Raw genomic sequence first — 23,262 nt, 5'->3', positions numbered from 1 at the left:
ATCAGTGATTATTCAGCTTTTGGGAGATAGGGAGACTTATCTGGTCACGAATGTTTATGGGCCCCAAAGACTGGATGATAAACTCTGGTTTCTAGATTCTCTTATAGAACTAAGAGATAGACATGCAGGAGTACCATGGATCATGGGTGGGGACTTCAACATGGTCAAATCCCTTTTCGAGAAAAAGGGTGAACCAAAACTTTAAGCAAAGACTCTATAGCATTTCAAACTTTTATAGACAATATGAAGCTAGTTGACATTGATATGAGTAATTGCCTCTTTACATGGAACAATAAGAGAGGCAGAGAGTTGCAAGTAGCCTCAAAGTTAGACAGATTGATAATCTCAGAGGACCTTATGCTCACCGACAAGGAAATGATAGTGAGAATTCTCCCCTTTGGAGGCTTGGACCATTGACCTTTACAACTTGAGGTTTGGGGCATTGGTACCCCCAAGAGAAAACCTTTTAGATTTGAGAATATCTAGCTCACCCACCCAGATTTTATCAGCAACATTGAAAAATGGTGGACAGAAGATCTGCATATTCAGGGTACAGGAATGTTTCTGCTACACAAAATACTAAAAAACATCAAGCTCATACTCAATGACTAGAACAAGAATGAATTTGGCAATATTTTTGAAGCGAAAAAAAATGTTGAAGACAAAATGCAGGAACTCAATCAAACCCTTATCACGGATGGCTTTGATAGAATCAGAAATGATCAAGTCACCAAACATCATCAAGACTGGGAGAACTTATGTAAATAAGAGGAAATATTTTGGAGAAAAAAATCTAGAGTTCAATGGCCAAAAGAAGGGGAGCGAAACACTAGATTTTTCCATAGATCCACCATGGAAAACAGATCTCATAATAGGATCTCTTCGATCAATGATGAGGGAGGTCATCTACTCAATTCCCATGAAGATATAGAAATTGTGTTAGTTCAACACTTTCTAGGTATAGCAAAGGAGACCATTTCAGACAGAGCTCATTTTATCAAGGACTTAATAAGTCATATACCTAGGCTAGTAACAAGACAGGATAATTTCAATCTCAATAGGCCAGTGACTGAAGAGAAGGTTAGTGAGGTCATCAAAGAAATGCATAATGGTAAAGCGCCAAGCCTTGATGGTTTCAATGTGGATTTATTTAAAGCTTTTTGGAACACTGTTAAATAAGATATTCTGGATGTAGTGGAGGATTCGAGGATGAATAGAACCATTTTGAAGGTGCTCAATACTTTCTTCATCTCATTGATCCCCAAAGAGGACAATGCTCAGACTCCAGACAGGTTCAGACCCATAGCTTTATGCAATGTGGTGTACAAGATAGTATGCAAAGTTGTTGCCAATAGACTCAAACCCCTTCTTCCTACTCTAGTTTCTGTGGAGAAATCAGGTTATGTGGAGGGTAGACAAATTCTCAATAACATCATTCAAGTGCATGAGGTGGTGCATTCATTTTTAAGCAATAGGAAGGCGAGAATGATTAAGTAGTTGGACCTAGCCAAAGCTTATGATAAGTTGAATTGGACCTATATTAGGAAGATCCTTCTAGCCTTTGGATTTGATCACAATTGGGTAAGATGGGTTATGGGCCTGGTAACTTCTTCTAGCTTTTCAATTCTGGTTAATGGTTCTCCTTCGAAGACTTTTACCCCTTCAAGATGCCTCAAGCAGGGAGATCCGCTCTCTCCCTTTCTCTTTATCCTCATGATGGAAGGACTTGGTCAGTCTATCAAGCATACGAAAGAAGTTGGTAACATCAAGGGTCTCCAACTTTCTCAGACCGGACAGGCTTTGACCCATGAACAATTTGTTGATGACACTATGCCGCAGGGAATCCCCATAGTCAAAGAACACTTGCTTATAAACAAATCCTGTGTGACTTTGCCATGGCTACAGGTATGGAGGTAAATCTCTCCAAATATAAGATTTTTTTGTTTAATAGTAATATTTCTATTCAGAGAAATATCTCCAGAATGATGGCCTTTCAAAGGGATGTCCTTCCTTCCAAATACTAGGGAGTTCCTCTAATTGATAAACCTTTGCACAACAACATTTGGTAACCGGTGATTAATAATATGCAGGATAAAATTAGGAAATGGACTATTGGATCTTTAAACTTAACAGGCCAGTTGGTGCTTACAAAAGTTGTACTTCAATCAATCCTCGTCTTCATGATTTCAGCCCTTCCAGCTACAAAAGGAGTTTTGCAACAATTTAGAACCATTCAAAGAGAATTTCTTTGGGGGAAGGGGGAGGAGAGAAAAAAATGGGCCTTCGTAGCCTGGGATAAGATTCGCAAACCTAAAAACCATGGGGGTCTTGGATTGGATGATCCAGAAGTACTAAGAAAAGTTTTAGGGGCAAAAGTATGGTGGCGTTGGGTAAAAGATCCAAAGGCTCAGTGGGCTAATATTTGGAAAGAAAAATATGCCAGTACTTGGCAAGATAATGATCACATAAGGATGAATCGAATCATAAAAGGCTACTACATCTAGAATAAGGCCTTGGAGAATAAAGGCTTAGTGCAAAAGAATAGCTTCTGGGAAATCAGAGAGGGAGATCTTGCTTTGTTTTGGGAGGATAAATGGCAACAAGAACCTACACTGTAAAGAGAGGACTTTCTGGACCTCAAGAAAGAAACTGATACCAAAGGGTTACTTAGGGTAAAATATTTTTGGGATCAAACCAATAGTGAAGGAAAATGGAGAACCTAGAAGAATATATACTACATCGATGATAGCCACTTGAAAGCAAAAGCTGATGCACTTCTGACAATGTTGGACCAAAAGAAAATTCTAGTTTGAAAGGGGCATGACCGACTTAGATGGGGCAACAACAATGAAGGTACCTTCAATCTTAAGGAGGCAAAGAACATAATCCTTGAGCTGGACTCCAATGTACCGGACAAGGTTTGGCAAAACCTATGGAGGCATCAAGGTTGGATGAAAATCAAACTCCTCATGTGGCTGGTACATCATAAGAAAATTTTGACTTGGGAAAACATTCAAAAGAGGGGTGTTCTGGGACCTTCTAGATGCTAGCTCTATGAAGCCCAAGAGGAAACAATGGAGCACCTTCTCAATAATTGCACTTTCACCTCCAGGTTGTGGGATACTTTTGCCACAATTTTCCAACAAATAGACAGGGACAAAGGAAGCATTATCAATACTCTAAATAACTAGAGACGAAACTTCTCTGGTTATGAATTTCTTCGCTCAGCTTTGGATTTAACTCCAAGCCTCATAATTTGGAATGTATGGAACGAAAGGAACAACAGAATCTTTAAAAATGAAAAAACATTCTCCCAACGCATTATTAAGCAGATCTTAAGACAACTTAAGGAGACGGTAGGTACTTTAGTGCGAACTTCCCCAAAGAATCCACCTTCATAAGCTGAAATGCAAATACTTCTTCAATTAGGTATGCAGGGGCTTATACCAAAGGGCATGGACAAGAAAGTAATGAGATCGGATAATATGCCAGATTACTAGCATCCTCCCCCTCAGGCTTTTTTGAAATACAACATTGATGGTGCCTCAAAAGGCAACCTCGGTATTGCTAGTTTTGGAGGGGTATTAAGGGATGAAAATGGATACATCCTTTTTATTTTCCATTGTCATTTGGGAAGAGCGACAAATAATATGGCAGAATTAATGGCAGTTGAGAAATTTTTAGAATTCCTGAAGTAGGATAATCTCCAGAATATAATAATTGACGTTGATTCTGAGTTAATCATTAACTCGGTCAAGAGAATCTGTTGTGGCACAGAGCTAGAAAAAGTCTCAAGACACTGGAGGTTGCTTCAGGTCTTTCAAAGGACCCTGTTTGACCTCTTGTGTTTTTGTACCATGAGTTTTACTCATGTGCGAAGGATGGGAAATATATTGGGAACATTTTGGCCAATCAAGGGCTGCTCTGCACCAAAAGAAGGGTCAAGTTGAGTTGGAAAGAGATGCCTCAGAATAGATTAAGGGAGCAGTGTCTCGATCAAGTGGATGAGGAAAAAATGATGTTTTGAGATAGATCCATAGAGATGGGGTCTAGTTGATTTGGATGCATCGTGAAGTGTTATATCAGAAGTGAGGTCATATTTGGGATGCAGGTCTCTGCCTGCCTCCTCAACCCAAGTAAGTGCAAACCCAGAAGTCTCAGGTGGAAATTGCTTAGTAGATGGTGTTTCTTGGATGGAAGGCTGGACAGATGGATTTTCATCTTCCTTTGATTCATGCGCTCAAGACTGGATGGTGCGGGGGGCTGGAGTCTAGGCTTTCTTGGCAGACTCAAAACCCCCGCATTACTTCTTGTGGTGTCAATAATGCTGTCAGTGTGGTTTTTGGTTTTTCACATGCCATTCAAGCTAGAAGTAGTATCTCGGAGTTGGAAGTGATTCCACTCACCACACAAGACGTGGCCAAGGGTGGGGAGGGAATACCGCCCTCATTACGCGGTAATTCTTGGTGCTTTTGGCTCTTGTGATATGATCCTCAGCCGTATGATCAAGTGAGGAGGATCCACGGTCAAGAACAAGCATGCATGTTAGTGGGTCTAGATCGTATTTCGCATGGTAACTCTCTATGCCTTTATTTCATGCGATATTATCCTCCGCCTTTGGATCAGGCGAGGAGAATCGATAGTCAAGGAAAAGTGTGCAGGTTGGTGGGTCCGGGTCTATTTTTTTGTCCATGTTGGTGGGTCCAAGTCTTTTGACCCTTCATGAAATGTTTATTTTAATATTTGATTTGCTACGAGTCTGTTGTTGGGGTCTCTAGGACCTAGTTGGAGAGGCTTTTACCTTGGGCTAAAAGGTTTAGCCTGCGGTTGGTTGTATTATATGTAGTTTTACCCTTTGATCATTTTAAATAGAAGGCATGACTCTTGCATTAGCAAAAAAAAAAAAAAAAAGATGATATGTTTAATGAGATGATATGATTTACTTTCTATATGAATTACGTAATTAGAGTGTTATTGTAGAACACTAAGACTAAGGAAGTGTGTGTCAATATTAATATAAAAATAGGTAACTATAAAGTTTTAGGAATATGGATCTAAACTGACTGAAATGGATGTACTATGCCAAATTTATTAATATATATAGTCTCGAGTAAATGATTTGTAGGCTCAGGATAGTCCTATTGTTGGGTAAGGTGATTCTTGGAATGCGTCGAGGGAGTAAAAGAACTACTCAAATTTGAAGTTGAACTAGTCTATATTTATTGTTATTTCCACTTTAATTTTCAAGGAGAAGCTAATGCGCAAAATGATACATTTTACTAGCATTCGATAATTAGCTTAGAACCATCATGTAAGCATTTAAATCATCATTCCTATATAAAAATAAGAATTTTAGTGGAATCCTTCATCATACAATTTGGGTGCTAAAGTAATAAGACTATTTCGAGCAACAAACATGCTAGATAAAGCCATTGCATTCTTTTCGAAACGTTCTAGTGAGCATATAAGGCCTAAAAGAAAGGTATTCTTCTTTGAAAAATCAACATGAAATATTTTCCTAACCAGCTAGATGCAAGTTTTCATGCAAATTTCAAGGATTTCATTTGTCACGTTTGTCCAACAATTCAAACATTTTGTGTACCTCTAATTTTGTCCAGCATTTGAGGAAACCAGAGTTAGAGCGTACACATTTATGTTTTTGTATACCGTCAGGAGAAAAGAAGAGTTTCCAGGATCTTAAATAAATGTTTCTAGCTTTCAATCAAATCACTCAAGGCTATTAGTATAAATCTGGGAGATTTTTAATAGTGGCATTTGGTCAAATAGAGGGTGGACAACCTTGTAAGTTCTGGATATATGCACAAACTTATATATATTCATGATTCCACTACCGAGCTAACAAACATGAAGTCCAAATAAGTCTTGCAGGTATAAATATGATACAATAAATCTAAAAGAATGCAATGTATTGAAGGTATACCTCAAAGAGACAAACCCAGTTCAACACATATGGTACCTTACCGAACTAGCCAAGTCAATATTTAGAGATTTAAAAATAAAATCAGCTCTGAGGTGGTGAGAAAGAGGACGAATTTGGTAGGGCACCTAAGACATAAATCTTAATAAATTAGTTTCCACAGCTTTAGAGTAAGGATAAAGGGTCATCTACTAAGGATTTGAAGCTATGAAGGAATGTATGCTTGACTTGATGACCAAGAGACCATTGAAATATGTGTCTAGGATTCAAGTGAGATCTGCTACTCAGAAAACTTGAGTTAGAAAGATCAAATAACCAGTGAAAAGAAAAAATATGTATACCTTAAATAGATAAGCTTGTTGAAACACAATTATTAGGAAAACAAGTGTTGACCATTTTTCCAGTGTTGCACTTCTCAGGTTGAGATTTATACTATCAAGTATGATTGAAAGTAATTACTATAACAACTGTTAAAATTCATGGAAGCTACAATTTGCTACAAAGAAACCATATAGTTGGAATAAGAGATATTCTCAATATGGGGAAGGAGAAAAATATATTCACCATTACAGACATATATAATAGAATCAATGTCAAAATATGTGTCACGGAATGAGTCGAAGTAAAATAAGAAAATACTAGAATCAACCTTGGAAACGAATTAGCAAGATATCTATGTGTAGAATTTTCTACTCCTAAGTATACTAAATCTTAGTGGGATATCAAAATAATGATTAAAAGAAATGATAGTAGCTACTACAACAACTAACCAACCTAAATTACTGATAAAGATAAGAGTGGAACAATCTCAAAACTAGAATTAGAAACTTGTAGTATTGAAGGAAGAAAGAAAATAAGGGGTCATAAAGTGCAAAGGCATACTGTCAATGATAGTGGGGGAACGACGATAACCCATTTAACTACTAGCATTGGTAATGGAGATCAGTTAAGAATGGGTATTGTTGAGTCCATGTACATGTTAGTTTAATCCTAACATAACAGTTCAAAATAAAAATAGCTAAAATAGTGGTTGCACAAGTGATAAAAACATAGCTAAATTATAAATGCTACACAGAAATCCTTGCTAATTGTTATTTTACGAGGAGCAATGTGTAGCCCAAGATATAATTGTATATCTTGAAGTTTATAAATAATTCATATTTGTGGTAATGTGCATGGCCTCAGGTCCATTAAAGCCATATACATTAATGGTATTGACCTTATTGGCTATATGTGAATAGTGCGTTGAGTTCAGGTGGAAATTATAAAACATGTATATATTCAACATTGATACTGGAGAAGGGGCATGGAATGAATGCGAAAGTATGGATGTGTTTGATCCTCATTTAAATAGGAATGCAACAAATTACAGATATAACCAGACATATAGAGATGCAGCAAAAATAATACTTCATTTCATTACTATAAAATACTGAAATATGCTTACAAACAGAAATGGAAATAAACTAGCTAGGGCGATGGTAGCTTATCTCTGAGAAGAGATGTGGTGGCTACATGCCTCTAAATTGTGTTACAATGATGCTCGAAGGCCTATTTTTTGTTGATAAATAATGGAAAACCCTAAACATCCAAAAACCTAACAGTAGAAGATGAAAAGCCAAACAGTGGGCCCCGTTTGGGTAAATTGGTATATCAGCTTCCCGGGGTCATAACTATGGCATGCGATCTTCATTTGATGTCCAAAATATCTTGTTAGAAATATCTATCTGAGAACTACAACTTTGGGAAGAGAAACACTTTCCCATGGACCCATGCTACTCCACTTTTCCCAAAAAAAATCATTTAGGGTCTCAAAACGGCTCCGAAAGTTCAAGACCCCAAAAATTGCTAAAATAGTAAACTGTGCTACGATTAAGGAAACTGAAAAGCTGGAAGAAACAATGGTGGGGGTCTAAGAGGACTTGGTGGGTGGCCACCAATATCTGCCAGGATCATTCCTCCCCCCTTAGGGAGCAATGGTCCCCATTGCGTTGAGTTCGTACATGAGATGAGGAAGCTTCTGCTGATCTTGGTCCCTCGTTAGCTACTTTCCCCGGTGAAGGAGTTGGCTTGCTTTGACAACTCGATACAGTTGGATATTTTGTTGGTGATTGTGCTTGATCTGTGTGTCCATGATCCGATCAGTTGCAGCTTGTTCCATGCAATATGAATTTAACTCTGTCGATGTGAGTTGTTCTACAATGTCGGATGTGTCTAGTAATGTTTGAAAGTATGGCTAAAGGTTGTCCACATTGAACACTAGATGCAGGCAAAGGAATGGGGGAATGCTGAGCTGAAATGCATTGTCTCCCATACCCTTAGTAATGGTGTAAGGACCATATCGAAGTGGTCTGAGTTTTCGATAGGCTCCAGTAAGGCGTTCCTTTTGCAAATGCAACTAGACTTTGTTGCCCACCTGAAACTTGTGTGGCACCCAATGTTGATCATGTCGCTGCTTGTACTTGGCATTTTATTTCTCTAAAATTTCATGGACTTGCCAACGAATATGTTGGGATGTGCTCAACGAAGCTGTTTTCCTTATCTTTTTTCAGACTGAACATGAGCTGAATCTATATGAGTAGCTACAAATGGCATGGACATATCAATGGGACATACTGGCTAGAATCCAAAGCCCACCTGAAAATGGTTGTGGCCAGTCGAGCTGTGGAGAGCCTAGTTGTAGTTGTTCTGAACATAGGGGAGGCTCTCATCCCATTTGCATGGATGATTTGAGTTGTACATGTCCATAATGTGTACGATCATCGTGTTGACAACATCTTCCTGGCCATCAGTTTGAGGATGGAAGGTCATGGACTTAGTGAGTTTGGTGTCTAGCATCGAGTAGAGACTGGACCAAAATTTACTGAGGAACCTAATGTCCCGATATGAAATGATAGACTATGGGATCCCAAACTGTACCCACACTCGTTCAAAGAAGATTTTAGTAGTTGCTTTTGCTGTGATATTCTTCTTGCAGGCCGCCATAATGGCCATCTTCGAGAAGCTATCAATGACCACAAAAACACAGTCATTTCCATGATTAGTAGAAGGAAGGCCTGACATGTAATCCATGGAGATGGATTCCCATAGTCGAATAGGGGTAGGTAGCATGGTGTAGAGTCCTTGCTTCTTGATGGTCGGTTTGGCAATGGCGTAGGTAGTGCATGATCTGATGTACTTACCAACATCCTGTCGAAGATTCGGCAAATAGAAATACTTTTGTAGTACTTCCATCGTTTTCTCGACCCAAAATGCCCAGCAGCCCAACTGTAGTGTGCATCCCAAATTGTCTCGGAAATCTCGCTTGAAGGAACACAAATGTGACACAGGTGGCATAACAAGGCATCCTGGAGGTGAAAATGTGGAACATGCTGACCCTCCAAGAGTGTGTGGTATGTGTGGCCAAATTCTAGGTTGCTTTTGTAGAGAAGTGGCCAATTAGAAGTCTCGTACCCACAACAGTTGAGAATGGTGGTTAATACCATGATCGGTGATCGACTAAGGCAATGTGCAACATTATTGGTGTTGCCCTTATTATACTTGATATTCAAATGGAACTGTTGCAGGTATGTGGACCACTTCTGATGGTGATCATTCTCCAATTTCCCTTTTGTCTGTATGAACTGCAGTGGTCGATGATCTATGTGGATGACCGTTTCCTTCCCCAAAATGTAATTCTTCCATTGTCGGCAGGCCTGCACAATGGAATTGTTAAGTTATGGTATGTTCTACACTTATAACAGTTTACTTCTTTTCTTACTATTTCAAATTAGAAATCACATGTGCATAAAGTAAAGTGCAGATAGAACATTAAATGATCGATAGAAAACAAGCCAAGACAAGAGACAAAAGATGTGGTGGATAGCCAGGGACAAACCCCACAATGTGTGAGGAAACCCTTTGATCAAATCTTATTTTATCTTCAATAATTTAGTAGAGAGAAATAGTACAATAAATCTGATTCATATCAACAGTAACAAATCCTAGATCAGCAACATCAGCATTAGCGACTTCATCATCAAACTAGGGAAAATGATATCTCACAAACCGAATGTCGGATCAGCTTGATTCCACCACCAAAAGTTTCGGCTTCTAGGGGAGGTTCAGATGACCCTACAACGTAGTTCAGATGTGGAGATATTCTAGTCCATGCATGTCAATCTTTACTTCTACAGTTGCAGCTTCAGTTTCACCAGCTTCCGCTTCATATGTGTGAGAGAGAGACCCTTTTCTGTGCAGTAGAGAAGAAACTCTTTTCTGCATAGTAGAGAGAAAGAGATGTGATGAGATGAGTGAGTATAAATGAGGAAAAGTCCTCTTGTATTTATACACAAATGATTGTGTTTGAATAGATGTGATTGTTCGACTTCTAAGCCTACATGAGTTGTAGGTCAGCTTGATAATAATTCCATAATAAAAATAAATTCATATCAACATGAATGCTTATGAGAATCGAATGATCTTTATATCAATCCTACACCTCTGGACGAGAGGAATCTAATGAAAATATTATCAGCCATGAATAAGATGACCCACATGAAGTTTTTCCCTAGTTGCAAATTTTAACACTCCCTCTCAACTAGGAAGAATTTCATCTGGAATCTGTCTATTGGTCGTTACTATTCATCCATCAAATGCATTGCCCTGTAGAGCCTGACCCTTGCCTTTCTCTACTCTATTCTGCCTATTCTGCTTTGTCTTGTTCTGCCATGTACTGATCTATATTGTTCTACTTTGTTCTACTATGCTCTTGCATTGTTCTGTTCTGCTCTTCCCTTGTCCGAATTATGAAGAAGAAGAAATGATCAAGCATGTATCATACTGACTCAAATTCAGTCTCAGAGTATGTACCACTGGTCACAGACTATTCTCAACCAACCCGAAGTTAGCATCATAGTGAGTACAACTCCATTGGTCCCAGACGAGTATCATCCTCCACTGACTCAAAGTCAGTCTCAGAGTACGTACCATTGGTCCCAGACCAGTCTCAATCAACCCAAAGTCAACTTCATAGTAAGTACAACTCCTACCAATGGTCCTAGACCAGTATCGCAGTCTGAGAGAGTGTACCACTAGTCCCAGACCAGTCTCAACCAACCCGAAGTTAGCGTCATAGTATGTACCACTCTCACGGGTCCCAAACCTGTACTGCACTGACACAAAGTCAGTCTCAGAGTATGTACCACTGGTCCTAGACCAGTCTCAACCGACTTGAAGTCAGCGTAGTAGTATGGTACAACTCCTACCACTGGTCCCAGACCAGTATCATTTATCCCAAATCAATGGAGGTCATCCTAGCATAGGGAGTACGGTAGATAAAACGATGCATCCATCGTTACTACTATGGTCCCTAACTTCATTTCCCTGCTCATTGATAAGATGAGAGGTACTTCCCATGAGCCTTAGACTGCATGGGTAGGATGCCTTGACAAGGGAACTAATCAATCTTGTCCTCACTGGAGAACAAATCAATCCTGCTACAATCTTCATGGAGAACACATCAATCCAGGCCGCCATGGAGAACACATCAATCCAAGCCTCACAGGAGAACACATCAATCCTACTACAATCGCCATGGAGAACACATCAATCCAGGCCTCACATGGAAACACATCAATCCTGCTACAATCGCCATGGAGAACACATCAATCCAGGCCTCACAGGAGAACACATCAATCCAGGCCTCACATGAGAACTAATCATCCTACTACACAGGAGATCGAATCATCCTGTTCCACAAGAGAGTGAATCATCTTGTCCCATAAGAGAGCGAATCATCTTGTCCCACAAGAGAGCAAATCATCTTGTTCCAGTGTGCACCACCAGGGGAGGGTGATTCACCCTGTGATCGTATGTTGCTCCAGTAAGAACCACAAGCCCTTAGAGCTCCCAAAGCTCAATGTATCCAACATGCAGGACCCTTGTACAAGGGTTTCTTGATGACTCCAAGTCATTTGCGAAAATCATAGATTAGATCTTTCCTTGGGGCTTTGACAAGGTATATCGACCTGTACATCATCTTAATGCGATGGAGCCTCCTTGTTTATCATCTTACCATATCCCAGATGATGTCTATCTGCTAGTGCAATCGATGAATATGGGATTCCTTAATAATTGAATCCCACCTTTGGTTGTTACAGAGAATCACAATGGTATGTGTTCAAACAACTGACTGAAGCGCTTCCCCAACCAGGTAGCTTCATATGAGATCATACTCGTAGATATGTATCTAGTCTCAACATTTCTTATGGCAACTAAATTCTACTTCCTGCTCGTCCATTATATCGAAGCAGAATCCAAAGAGAAGTAGCACTAAAAAGTGCTCTAGTGATCCTCCACACTACTTGCCTAATCAACATTCAAATAATCATACAGTTTCATAATTCCGGCAGTTTATCTCAATCCATGAGAGATTCTGTCCTGAAGATATCTCAGAAGATTATTGACACCAATATAGTGAGGCTCAACCAAATATGAGCTCACAATGTTATTTGCAAAATATATGTTCGGATGGAGGTTCACCAAGAACATCAATGCGAATGAGTTTTTGAGACTTAGAGGCATTTCCCAAATCTCTTCTGACATCACTACCATATAACTTCTAAAATTTAAGATCCTCGAGGTAGTCATAGGCTTGTAGTCCACCATACCAAACCTTTCCAGAATCATCACCACATATTTTCCTTGAGATAGGAAAATTTCCCTTGGCTTCTGCCACACTTCAAGTCCTTGTTCCTTCATTTCAAATTTATAAGCCAACTCCCTCTTACATTTTGAATGAGAGGGTCTGCACCTGTTAGAAAGAGGTCATACAACACCAGTATGAGAGGCTTGTCATCTTCAACCTTAAAGTAAAGGTTAGGATCAGCTTCACTGCTAGTGAATCCCAGATTCATCAAGTAGCTATCAATCCTCTCATACCATGCTCGGGGTGCTTGCTTCAGCCCATAGAGAGCCTTCTTCAACCTGCATACATGAGATTTTCAATCATAAATCTCAAATCTTTGGGTTGTTCCACATAGACCTATTCTTTGATCGAAGAGTGCAAGAACGCGGTCTTGACATCCATCTGATGTAGGTTCCATCCTACTGAAGCCGCAAGGGCTATGATCAAGCGGATGGTCGTATATCTGGCAACAGGTGCAAATATCACATCATAGTCTATACCTTCCTATTGGGAGAAACCACGAGCAACAAAACGAGCCTTATACTTTTCCATACTTCCATCTGTTGTGTGCTTTATCTTGTAAAGCCATTTAGAAGTGACAACTTTCTCGTCCGAGAGTCTGGGAACTACTTCCCAGACATTATTCTTCATAATAAACTCATGTTCTTAGATAATAGCATATTTCCATATTTGATGCTTGATGACATCTAAGAATGATGAAGGCTCATTTTGTATAATCATGCTCATGATGGTCAGGTATTCTTGATACATGTTAGGTTTCTTACTTTCACGGAAGGTTCCTTATGGTGCAACATGTCCTTCAACATCATCAAGTATTCCCCTAAGCCATGAAGGCCTCTTCCTAGAAGAGGGAGGATCAGGTGGATAAATAGGATCCATGGGTTCCCCCACATCAGGCATTGTTAAATAATCTACCCATAGAGACAACTTCCACAATCGTACGGTTCTTCCTTTCCGCCACACCATTCTACTCAGGAGTATGTGGTGTAGTAGTCTCCCTCTTAATTTCAACCTCAGATATGCCTGAGTGAACCAACTATAATATATCAGAGGTCTTGCTTTGACTTGAGGGGAATGGTCCCTTTTTGAGCTTTCCTTTAGCACATCCCAGACATACACCTTCTTTCTCTACTTGTAATTCGAGCATCCTTGTTACCATCTATCTTACATCGAGTAGATCTTTGTAATGAAGGTGGGCAAGGTTAATTTTAGGGGCGAATAATCGTCCAAAGGCGAAATTTAAGGCTTTTTATATTTTAATGGGGCGAATTTTTAATTAAAATAATATTATTTTTTTTATATAATTAGCCCATATTTTATTTAAAAATTAATTTATTTTTTTATTTTAGCCCAGGGCGGATAAACTAACCGAATTGTATTTGATCAAAATAGCCCCATTTTGATATTTGCGGAATCGTATTTGATCAAAATCGCCCCCATTTTGATTTACAGTTTGGATTTTCTGGTTTGGGAGTGGTTTGTGAGGGTCGATTTGGTCCCGGGAGTGGTTTGTGAGGGTCGATTTGGTCATGGGATGTTAGATTTATTTTGAAATGGAGGGCGGCTCCCTGTTTTGAGGGATTCAGCCCGCTGTTTTGGTGTATATGGCTCCCTGGGTTTTTGTATAAAAATGGTTTTGAAATAAGTTTTTTCATCCTAGTTCACAAATCTAGCAGCAGCAGTTTCGGTAGGATATTCTTGCATTTTCAGATTTCAATCCGCTTATTCTTCTCTGGTTTCGGTTTGCATTTTTAGATTTCAATCCGCTTATTCTTCTCTGGTTTCGGTATCCATTGTTTCTTGGATTTGAATGGCTCATGCCACTGCAGCAGCAACAACAACAGTCCGTACGGAACAGTACTTACCCTAAATATTACAGCATTTGGATGTTTGCAATCTGCCAGTATCCCAAGATGAATATTGTGATGGAGAAGGCAACTTCCTGCTTCTGATTCCCATGTATTGTTCGTGTTGGTTTAAATAATATTTCTGCACCATTTTTGCAGTAACTTTCTGGTCATTGTTGTTTTATCTGTTGCTTATATCACGCCTATTTCTTTAAATGTCCGTTTCTTTTTCCTTTGGTTTTCCCTTTCATTCTGTTAGCTTTCTTATAGCTGTAGATTGTGCTCATTTTTGTGCAATCCAGATGTGTTCTTGGGTGTTTTTGGTCAAAATACGCGGTCATTTTTATTCTCAGGGTTATTTTATCAGATGATAGGTTAATTTCAAATTTCAATTCGCTGAATATGTTGTGCTTCTTTGGCACAGTACGTCATATTGTTTATTGCGGTGATAAGGGCCAGAGCAGTTGGTGCCGGCAATGATTGTTGTATTGTTCATATTTTTCATTCAGGTTGATCTCGGTACAATTGTCTCAAATGTCTTTGATTGTTGTATTGTTCATATCTTTCATTCAGGTTGATCTCGGTACAGACTAGTTTGAGCTTGAGGTACTTGAAGCGGCAGCAGCTCTCTTCTCAAGCGGTATGTGTTCTAGTTCTCAAGTGTAATATGAGTAAATTTAGAATGTACTGCCGTTTGACAATACTTGTAATCACTTTGAAGCAAATGGGCCTGAATGCTGGAAGGAAGCAAATTATATTGCCTAGTAAATAACTCGCTTCCTTGATCATAAACATGATTGGGACTAGGATATTTTCCACGATCAAAGGTTGTTGGAACCTTCAACATAGGAAATCGCAAACATATGCATCGAGTGGCCTTGTCACATAATTTTGGTGTATCATATTGTGAGCTCAAGTTAATATGCAATGATATTTCTGTCCCTAATAATCTCTGATGGAAGAAATTCTACAGCGTACTATACTATTGTGGTTCTTGTGTTGATAAATCTCCTTTGCCCATTGAAATAACTACTTCAGCTAATTCTTGGTAACGATGGTCACACAATGCCCTATGAATAGTAGAATTTCCTTAAGAATCTGCAGTCCAATGAAAGAAAGTCCATCCATGTGCATATCAAAAGTTAATCCCAGTACCATCATCGATTGCACACTCAATTTGTTCCCACTGCTCTTCGCTTGCTGCTTTCAAACACAAAATAATATCTTTGACTATAACATCTTCATACATAGTATGAGAAAAATTTGAACTTGGTTTTATTCCAGAGTGAAGCATGTGAGCAGATTGAGCATGCAACAAAATTTCCCCGTAGCCTTGCTTGGCATCCATAGACTCTAGAAGCGTTTCCATTCCCAATATTAGATTTCTCCTTATTATCCACAAAATTACCCTTACAGAATCAATTAAGACAATGACATCTTTGTTGTTCGGGTCAGATTCACTAGAAGTATTTGAATATGGAAATTTTCCCATCTTTACAGAAGTATCTATATCCCACAATAATGCACAAGTCTCATCAAACCCTGAGGCATCAATGTTATCCAAGGAAAAATCCATAGCTTCTTTTATCTGATTTCTTTCCAGGGTGAAGGCTTTCAATGTGTCTTCAAATCCGCCTTTTTGTTTGTCAATTGAGGAGCGCTCTAGATCAACCCACCCACTCTTTCCAGCAGTATAAGTTGCACTACAACCTTTCTCCTTTTCTAGACTTCTCATGCCTTCCTGTTGGGATAAAAGTGGTGGTATCCATTGTCCACTTTCAGTTACCATGGTGAAAAGCCTTGTCTACGGTGTTTGAAGTAGTTTTTCTTGAGAAAATGAATAGGTCGGAAAAATGTAGTATGTATGCTCCTTTAATCTAAGGTCAACTAAGAAATTCATCAATTGAAGGTCACGTCCCCTTCCCATTATTTCTTGCTTATAAGCACAACTACAATCAACCACACACATTGCCATGGTGTCGATCATGTTCATTTGATGCTCATCATCTTGGAAAGGAAGTGTAACCAATTCACCCTAGCTAAACTCTTGCATTTCATCCTCGGCTGCCTTACCATCTGCTTTGGTCATGAAAACAATGAAACTGATGTTCCATTGCCTTATTCGTTCTTCTTCCATTCTCGGCTGCCTCATTCTATTAATGGCATTAGGACTAGGCCAATCTAATGTCAGTGAAAGACAATTCTCATCCACCTGGCACACTAGAAGTTCAAGCAACACTAGAGGAAACACAATTTTTGTTTAGTCTGAGGAATAGATTGAGAACCAAACAGATGACTGAGGAGCCAACTCCTCAACAAACTATTAATATTTTAAAATATATTATGGAGAAGGATACAGAGGAAGCACAGAATGTTCATATGGAGGAAGACAAGGATCTTGAAATCATAAAATTGCAAGACAGTCTCGCCAAAGACCAACTTCATATTTCCTATTTGCAAAAGGAAAATAGGGAACTAAGGCACAAAGCAGAAAAGGTAGCATTGAGAAAAGAGAGTGAATTGTCCAAGAGGCCTTATGGCCTACAACTGAATAAAAAATAAAGTAGGTAATTAATGTGGAGGAGATAAAAGAACCTAGTATGTGACTAAAGAGACCTATCACAAGATCAACAACTAAAGATAAATAACAGATGGAAGGAACCTTTCAGGCAATAGAAAAACCATTGTTTGATGAATGGAAGGAGTATCAGAGGTTGTGTGAAGAGATTGAATTCTGCCAAAGGAAAGCTGACCAAATAGTAGAGAACAATGAAAAATACAAGAAAGTCATCAATGAGACTATCAAAGAAATTGATACTCAAATTGCAGAAGCCCTAGATGGAGTTGATGGAGCCAAACAGTTCATGAAATGGACTCTTCCCCTGTGCAGGAATTTAAAGAATTATTACATGATAAATTCGATTTTGATGAGGATGTTGAGGCTAATGAAGTTGTCAAAGGCTATGAGACAGCTGAGGAAATACAAACAAACATCTGGAAGTGTGCCTACAAATCCAAAACCACAGCTACAGTCATAGCTAGCCAAAAAATCTAAGACAACCTCCTACAAAGATACTCGTCTTCATCTAGTAAACCTTCATCCAGTAAAAAAAGAAGGAGGTAATGTGTCTGAATCACAATGCTTTGTTAGTTACTAAAGGTTTCACCTTGTATAGTTGAGTTCATTTTGCAATTTTGAGGAGAATTATGGAGAAGTTTTGTAGTTTTAAATGCTAATTGGGGGTCATAAGGCATAGGTGATCGCTTGTTGGCCTTGGTTTTCTTTTGGAGCAGGAAGGACAACCCAACTTCATATATTCAAATTTTGATGCGCAATTACTACATAAGAGTTGAACTGGACAAATTTGAAGCTTGTACTTGTGGAAATAAACATCAAATGGGTCCCTCTCCACCTCAACAACCTTGTCATCATCCTCATCAACTTACTGTCAATGAGTGAAACACGTGTACATGCCAAGATGGAACTTACTGCGCAATCCTTCACTCGCTACACAACTCATACTGTATGCTTTTTCTATTTTTGTATCAAGCTCGAACCTTGTTGTTTTGATGATTAAGGATAGGAATAAAAATGAATGCATAAGACATTAGTTAGTAGATAGGATAGAATTGATTTTATTTAAGGATAATGTTGCAATTTTATTAGTTTTATTTCAGCTTTAGCTCTAAAAACATGATGTTTCTAGGTTTAGTTGGATTTGATCCACTCAATGGATAATGGATACAATGCATCTAGTCATATACATTTACTTTACTGAAAATGTATAAAAAACTAAGCAGAATATGGAAGAATGGTTGGGAATCAAAAGAGGCCCTGTGTGGGTGTGATTATGTTATTTGAATAAAAATATCAGTGTACGTTTTTGTCAATGTGGTTCATAGATTCATGTGGTATGTCTTTCAAGTTAATGTTCTTATTTTCGTGTAATTGTTAATATGAATATCTTATTACAATCTTGCTTTTAAAGTAGATTTCTGAAGAAGTTCTCTAGAATTCATCTCTCGATGCTCTGGTTGACTGTTGGTTTTTTTATTATGATGGAATTCATCCTTATTTAGGTGCTCTGTCATTGTTTTTCTTCTCAATATTTGGTAATGAAAGTATGTAGAAAAATTCATGATGCACTCTGTTGCATTTGATTAAATATTGTTATATGTTTTTCCAATTTCTTCACTATACTACAATTGATATCAACTTTGAAATGTGCCTATCTTGCCTCTGTTTCTACAGGTGGCTTATGTGAGCATTGGTGTTTCGGTTTAAAATTTTGAACTGTGGCCTTGGTTTCATGCCTCATTGGCCCTTTTCCTAAATCCTCCAACAACTCACATTGAATCTTAGGTTTCTTTTCAGATCTGGTCTCTGTAGTCCATGAGCTTAAGTGTTATTTACCTTTAAACTTTTTTTAATGAGGGAGCCCCCTCCAGTTAGAGGAGAACCAGTTTCTAGCCAAAATTTGTTTGTGGTCACCCCTATAAACCCTTTCTCAGCCTAGAGGTTCAATTATAGGGTGCTAACATATGTCACAAATTTCTATTTACATTTTCTTATTATATGACATATATTTTCGGTCACAGATTTGGAGATAAGGCTAGAAAGTTAACAAATGATGGGCTTGGAGTTGTAGGCCATATGGTTGGTATGATTTGGAACATTTATAAGATTATAAAGGCTCTAAATCTAAAAAAAATAGTGAAGGCCACAACCTTCGTAAAGTCTACAGCAAAATAAGAAGAAAATGCTACTAAAAGAGACAAAAAATCAAAAAAGGTTGGAGAAATTTTGACCTTATGTAGTATGGATTTTCCTTGTTGTACAATAGAAATAAAATTGTCATATATGTTGATTGAAGTGAAACTCATATTGGTGTAAAGAACCAGGCATCATAACCTCTCATAATTCTCAATCTTGCTCACTCTAATCCCGTTACACTAACCTTGAATTTTAACATTGTATTGGAATTTATCATCTCTTATTCTCACTGAGACGATGGCAAGGAAAAATTTGGTTAGCTAGGGGCACTCTCTTCTCTGTTGATTTATTTCTCGTCCCCGTCCCTCAGTGACGATAATATGCACAAAGAATTAAACAAGTATAATATCTTATGTATGGTCCTAAAGATCTTGAGAAATCTCAGCACTAGAGAAATCAATAATTAAAACTCATTTATTCATTGCAGAGGACAAGAAATCAACTGTAAAAAAAAACCAGGCACTGTAAAAAAAACCAGCCTTATTTTTGTTGATCTGTGGAACCTTAAGAATTCTTGGACGTTTGACTTTTTCAGGTTTTCATGACCCTCCATAGGCATATCTAATTTGATGGCATACCTGAGTTGAAGGATTATCTATATCTTGGAATATCATGTGATAAAAGAAATTCTTGTATGTAGTGATTTGACCTTCGAAGTAATATATGCAACATATCTCAAATAAAAATTCATTTGTTGTCATTGGTGGCTTGCCAAGTCAATGAAAGCAAGGTGTTGTTATTACTCCCACTAAGGTTCAAGTCCTCCAATGACATGATCATACCCATGATAATATGTGTGCCAATGCTTATGAGAAATGGGCAGATCCAGGTGTAAGTTTCATCTAATATTGGTAGAATAAACAACCCACACTCGTGGCATTTTAACCAAAGGGTTCTCTCATAGAATGGCAGTGTTTTTTATTTATTCACTATCCCCGTGATAATGTGTGTGCCAATGCTTATGAGAACTTTCATTTATTGTCTCATCGACATCCTCTTTGTGTAGCTCCCTCTACTGTTATGATGCTTTTTCCACCATATCTTCTATCAACAAATCCATGTTGATTTGAACTCTTTATGCAGTCCATGAGACTCTCTGATAGTCTCTCTTCAACATCTTCCTCATCATCAAGGACTATTCCCTGCTCTGGTTCAAAATAGTGAACTAATTCAACTTTAGGCTCAACAGGTGCTTCATCTTCCTCCCTAGCTTTCTAGCTTTAGGGGTCTTCCTCTTAAAATCTTTTTTCTGACAAGTAATTTGGCCTTCTTCCTTAGGTCCCATCTCTACCTTTGGTATTCTCTTTCAAGCCACATTTTGACTATTTTGAATCTCTCCTTCAACTCATAAATCTCCTTTTCAATTTCTTCTTTACTCATGCCATTTTCCTTGGCATGCTTCTCCCTTTTGTTATGGCATCCATGAGAACTGGTTAGTAGTGGGTAGTTCTTAACCAAAAGGTTCCCAAAAGGGCAACTTCGGGACTGATTACAGAGAAAGGAGAATCAGTACCTGGATGGCCCCTCTTACGTGGAGCCGATTCACTGACCAAGCTTCCTACTCCACAGTCTACATCAAAACAAACATCTGTAGTTGAATGGGCACTAAAGTTGCCAAATAGGCTTACACAAGAAACTGGAGAGCTTCATTTGAAAGGACAGATTATGCAGAAGGTTTGCAACTATGAACATGAAGCTCGGTCTTCAAATGAGGTAGCACCAATTGAAGCATGCTCTAAAGAAGAAGGGTTTCCTTGCAGTCAGCAGAATGATTCTGATCGAGAAGAAAATTGTTTGGCAAGGAGATTAGAGTTCCTTTGTCTAAGTAAAACCTGCAGGCATTTTACATATCAGGAGTTGCAATCTGCTACTTCTGGTTTTTCAACAGGTTGCATTTGTAGTTTTCCTCATGGAGTTTTTCATTTATGTGCTTCTGTTTTGAATGGGAAATTTCCCTTGAAATGTATATTAACCTTGTGAACTCAATTCAATTATGTAACATCCTTATTCTTGCAGGGAATTTTATAGGAAGAGGAGGCTGCAGGAAGGTGTACAGAGGATTTCTTCCTGATGGACAATCGGTGGCAGTGAAAATCTTGAATTCATCATCCAAAACAGAGCAAGAGCTTCTTTCTGAAGTTGAGATTCTTACTCTATTGAAGCACAACCATGTCATTACACTTATCAGTTACTGTGCAGAAGGCCTTAACCGCCTTCTGGTGTATAATTTTGTATCCAGAGGAAACCTTGAAGAGAATCTCCATGGTGTATACTCAAAGTATTGCATTTTAAGAATCATGAAATTGTGTAGAAATATTAAGCAGTAGTACGTTTTAAGCATCATAGTGTTATGTATTGTATGGCAGGGTCTTTCATTTTCTCTTTTCTGAGATTTGATTATAGTCCTAGCTATTGACTATGTATATATTTTTCAGGAGGAGAGGAAAAGCCAATACTTCCATGGAAAGTGCGATTAAAAGTGGCTGTAGGAGTTGCTGAAGCATTAGATTACTTGCATAATGGCTTTTCTCAATCTGTCATTAATGGAGAGGTAAAGTCTTCCAATATCTTGCTTTCTGAAGAGTTTGAACCACAGGTATAAATCTTTTTACTGCAAGAAGAATCAAGACTAAATTGCACAATTCAGTATTTGAAGAGATCTTAGTGATCTAGACTTGTAAACTGAAACTTGGAATTCTGCACTAATGAAAAATTTCAACAGAATTAATGTGCGTGTTATTATAATAGTTGTCAGATTTTGGGCTAGCAAGGTGGGCACCAACATCTTCATATATCACTTGCAGCGATGTTTTAGGAACATTTGGGTATGTAAGCATCTTCCCAGTTTCGATTGGCCATTTTCAGATTAAAGCTATCTAATTTGTAAATTCACTAATTGTGATTGTAGTTTGACAAGTATCTTGCTCTAGAATACTTTGTTTATGGAAAGGTTAATGAGAAGACGGATGTGTATGCATTTGGTGTGGTCCTTCTTGAGCTAATAACTGGAAGGAAGCCAATTGATACAACAAGTCCCAAGGGTCAAGAAAGCCTGATTATGTGGGTAAGTCCTGGTTTTTACAGTTGACTCTCTTCTTCATGTTTATTTATATTGATTATCCTTATTAGGGGCTCATGTTTAACCTTCTGTAAATGTTGAAACCAGGCAAGACCACTCTTACAGGATGGGAATATCGAAAGTCTTGCTGACAAATGTTTGCAAAATGTTTATGATACAAATGAAATGCATAGAATGATGCTTGCTGCTACGCTTTGTCTAAGGGAAACATCTCATTACCGTCCTTGCATGAGCCGAGTAATTTATCTTCCTCTATTCATTTCTATATGCTTCAGGGGCTTGTTTTTACTACCTTGTGTGTTTTTTGAGGGTATTCTTTACCTGCAAAAATTACTTTAGGGTGCAATTTCTCTTACATTTTCTTTTAGCTATAAAACACTCTATGTTAACCACATTTGTTCATCTCTGCTTACTCTTTAATACCAAGATATGATTAATGGCAGATTTTAAAACTACTACAAGGAGAAGATGAGAGGACTGACTGGGCGTGGTGCCAGAATACAATGATCAAGGATATGGATACTTCAGATGAGGATGACATTGTAGAAAATCAGGGGGGGCATGATATACAAACCCATCTCACCCTTGCCATGCTTGGGGTGGATGATGATACGGTATCACTTAGTAGCACAGATCATAGTGTGGGCATTTTGCCAACAAACAATTATTTGGAAGATTACGGACTGCGCCGATGTAGCAATTCATCAAGCTTTTAATTCAAGATTAAAAGAAGTGAGTTTTGTTGCCAGCAATACATTTGTTTATGGTTGCTTTATAAGTTTCCCATGGCCACAGTGATTTCATATTCTTATATGGCCAGGAATGTGACGTATGATGTTAGACCTCAAAGAATAGCTAAGGATTGTATGAAAACTATGGGATTGAACAATAACATTGACTTCGTTAAAGCATTCCTTGAAGTTAGAAGCAAGCTCA

The 23,262-nt window shown here is 38.3% G+C and overlaps 1 protein-coding gene across 1 annotated transcript; it reads left to right on the top strand.

Annotated features, from left to right (window-relative positions):
* Nucleotides 1-22,272: 22,272 nt before the first annotated feature.
* Nucleotides 22,273-23,057, top strand: LOC149198638 (protein kinase STUNTED-like). The gene is made up of 3 exons (XM_089399295.1): nucleotides 22,273-22,311; nucleotides 22,414-22,563; nucleotides 22,770-23,057. The coding sequence occupies exons 1-3, from the start codon at nucleotides 22,306-22,308 to the stop codon at nucleotides 23,040-23,042; spliced, it is 429 nt and encodes a 142-aa protein (XP_089255421.1). The 5' UTR covers nucleotides 22,273-22,305; the 3' UTR covers nucleotides 23,043-23,057.
* The last annotated feature ends 205 nt before the right edge of the window (nucleotides 23,058-23,262 follow it).

Source organism: Pinus tabuliformis, chromosome 2_1 (assembly GCF_031772625.1).
Source record: "Pinus tabuliformis cultivar Carrire ecotype Pingquan chromosome 2_1, CPIR1, whole genome shotgun sequence".
Taxonomy (NCBI): Eukaryota; Viridiplantae; Streptophyta; class Pinopsida; order Pinales; family Pinaceae; genus Pinus; species Pinus tabuliformis.
The sequence above is the reverse complement of the archived record's forward strand: the minus strand, read 5'-3'. Positions and strand labels throughout refer to the sequence as shown.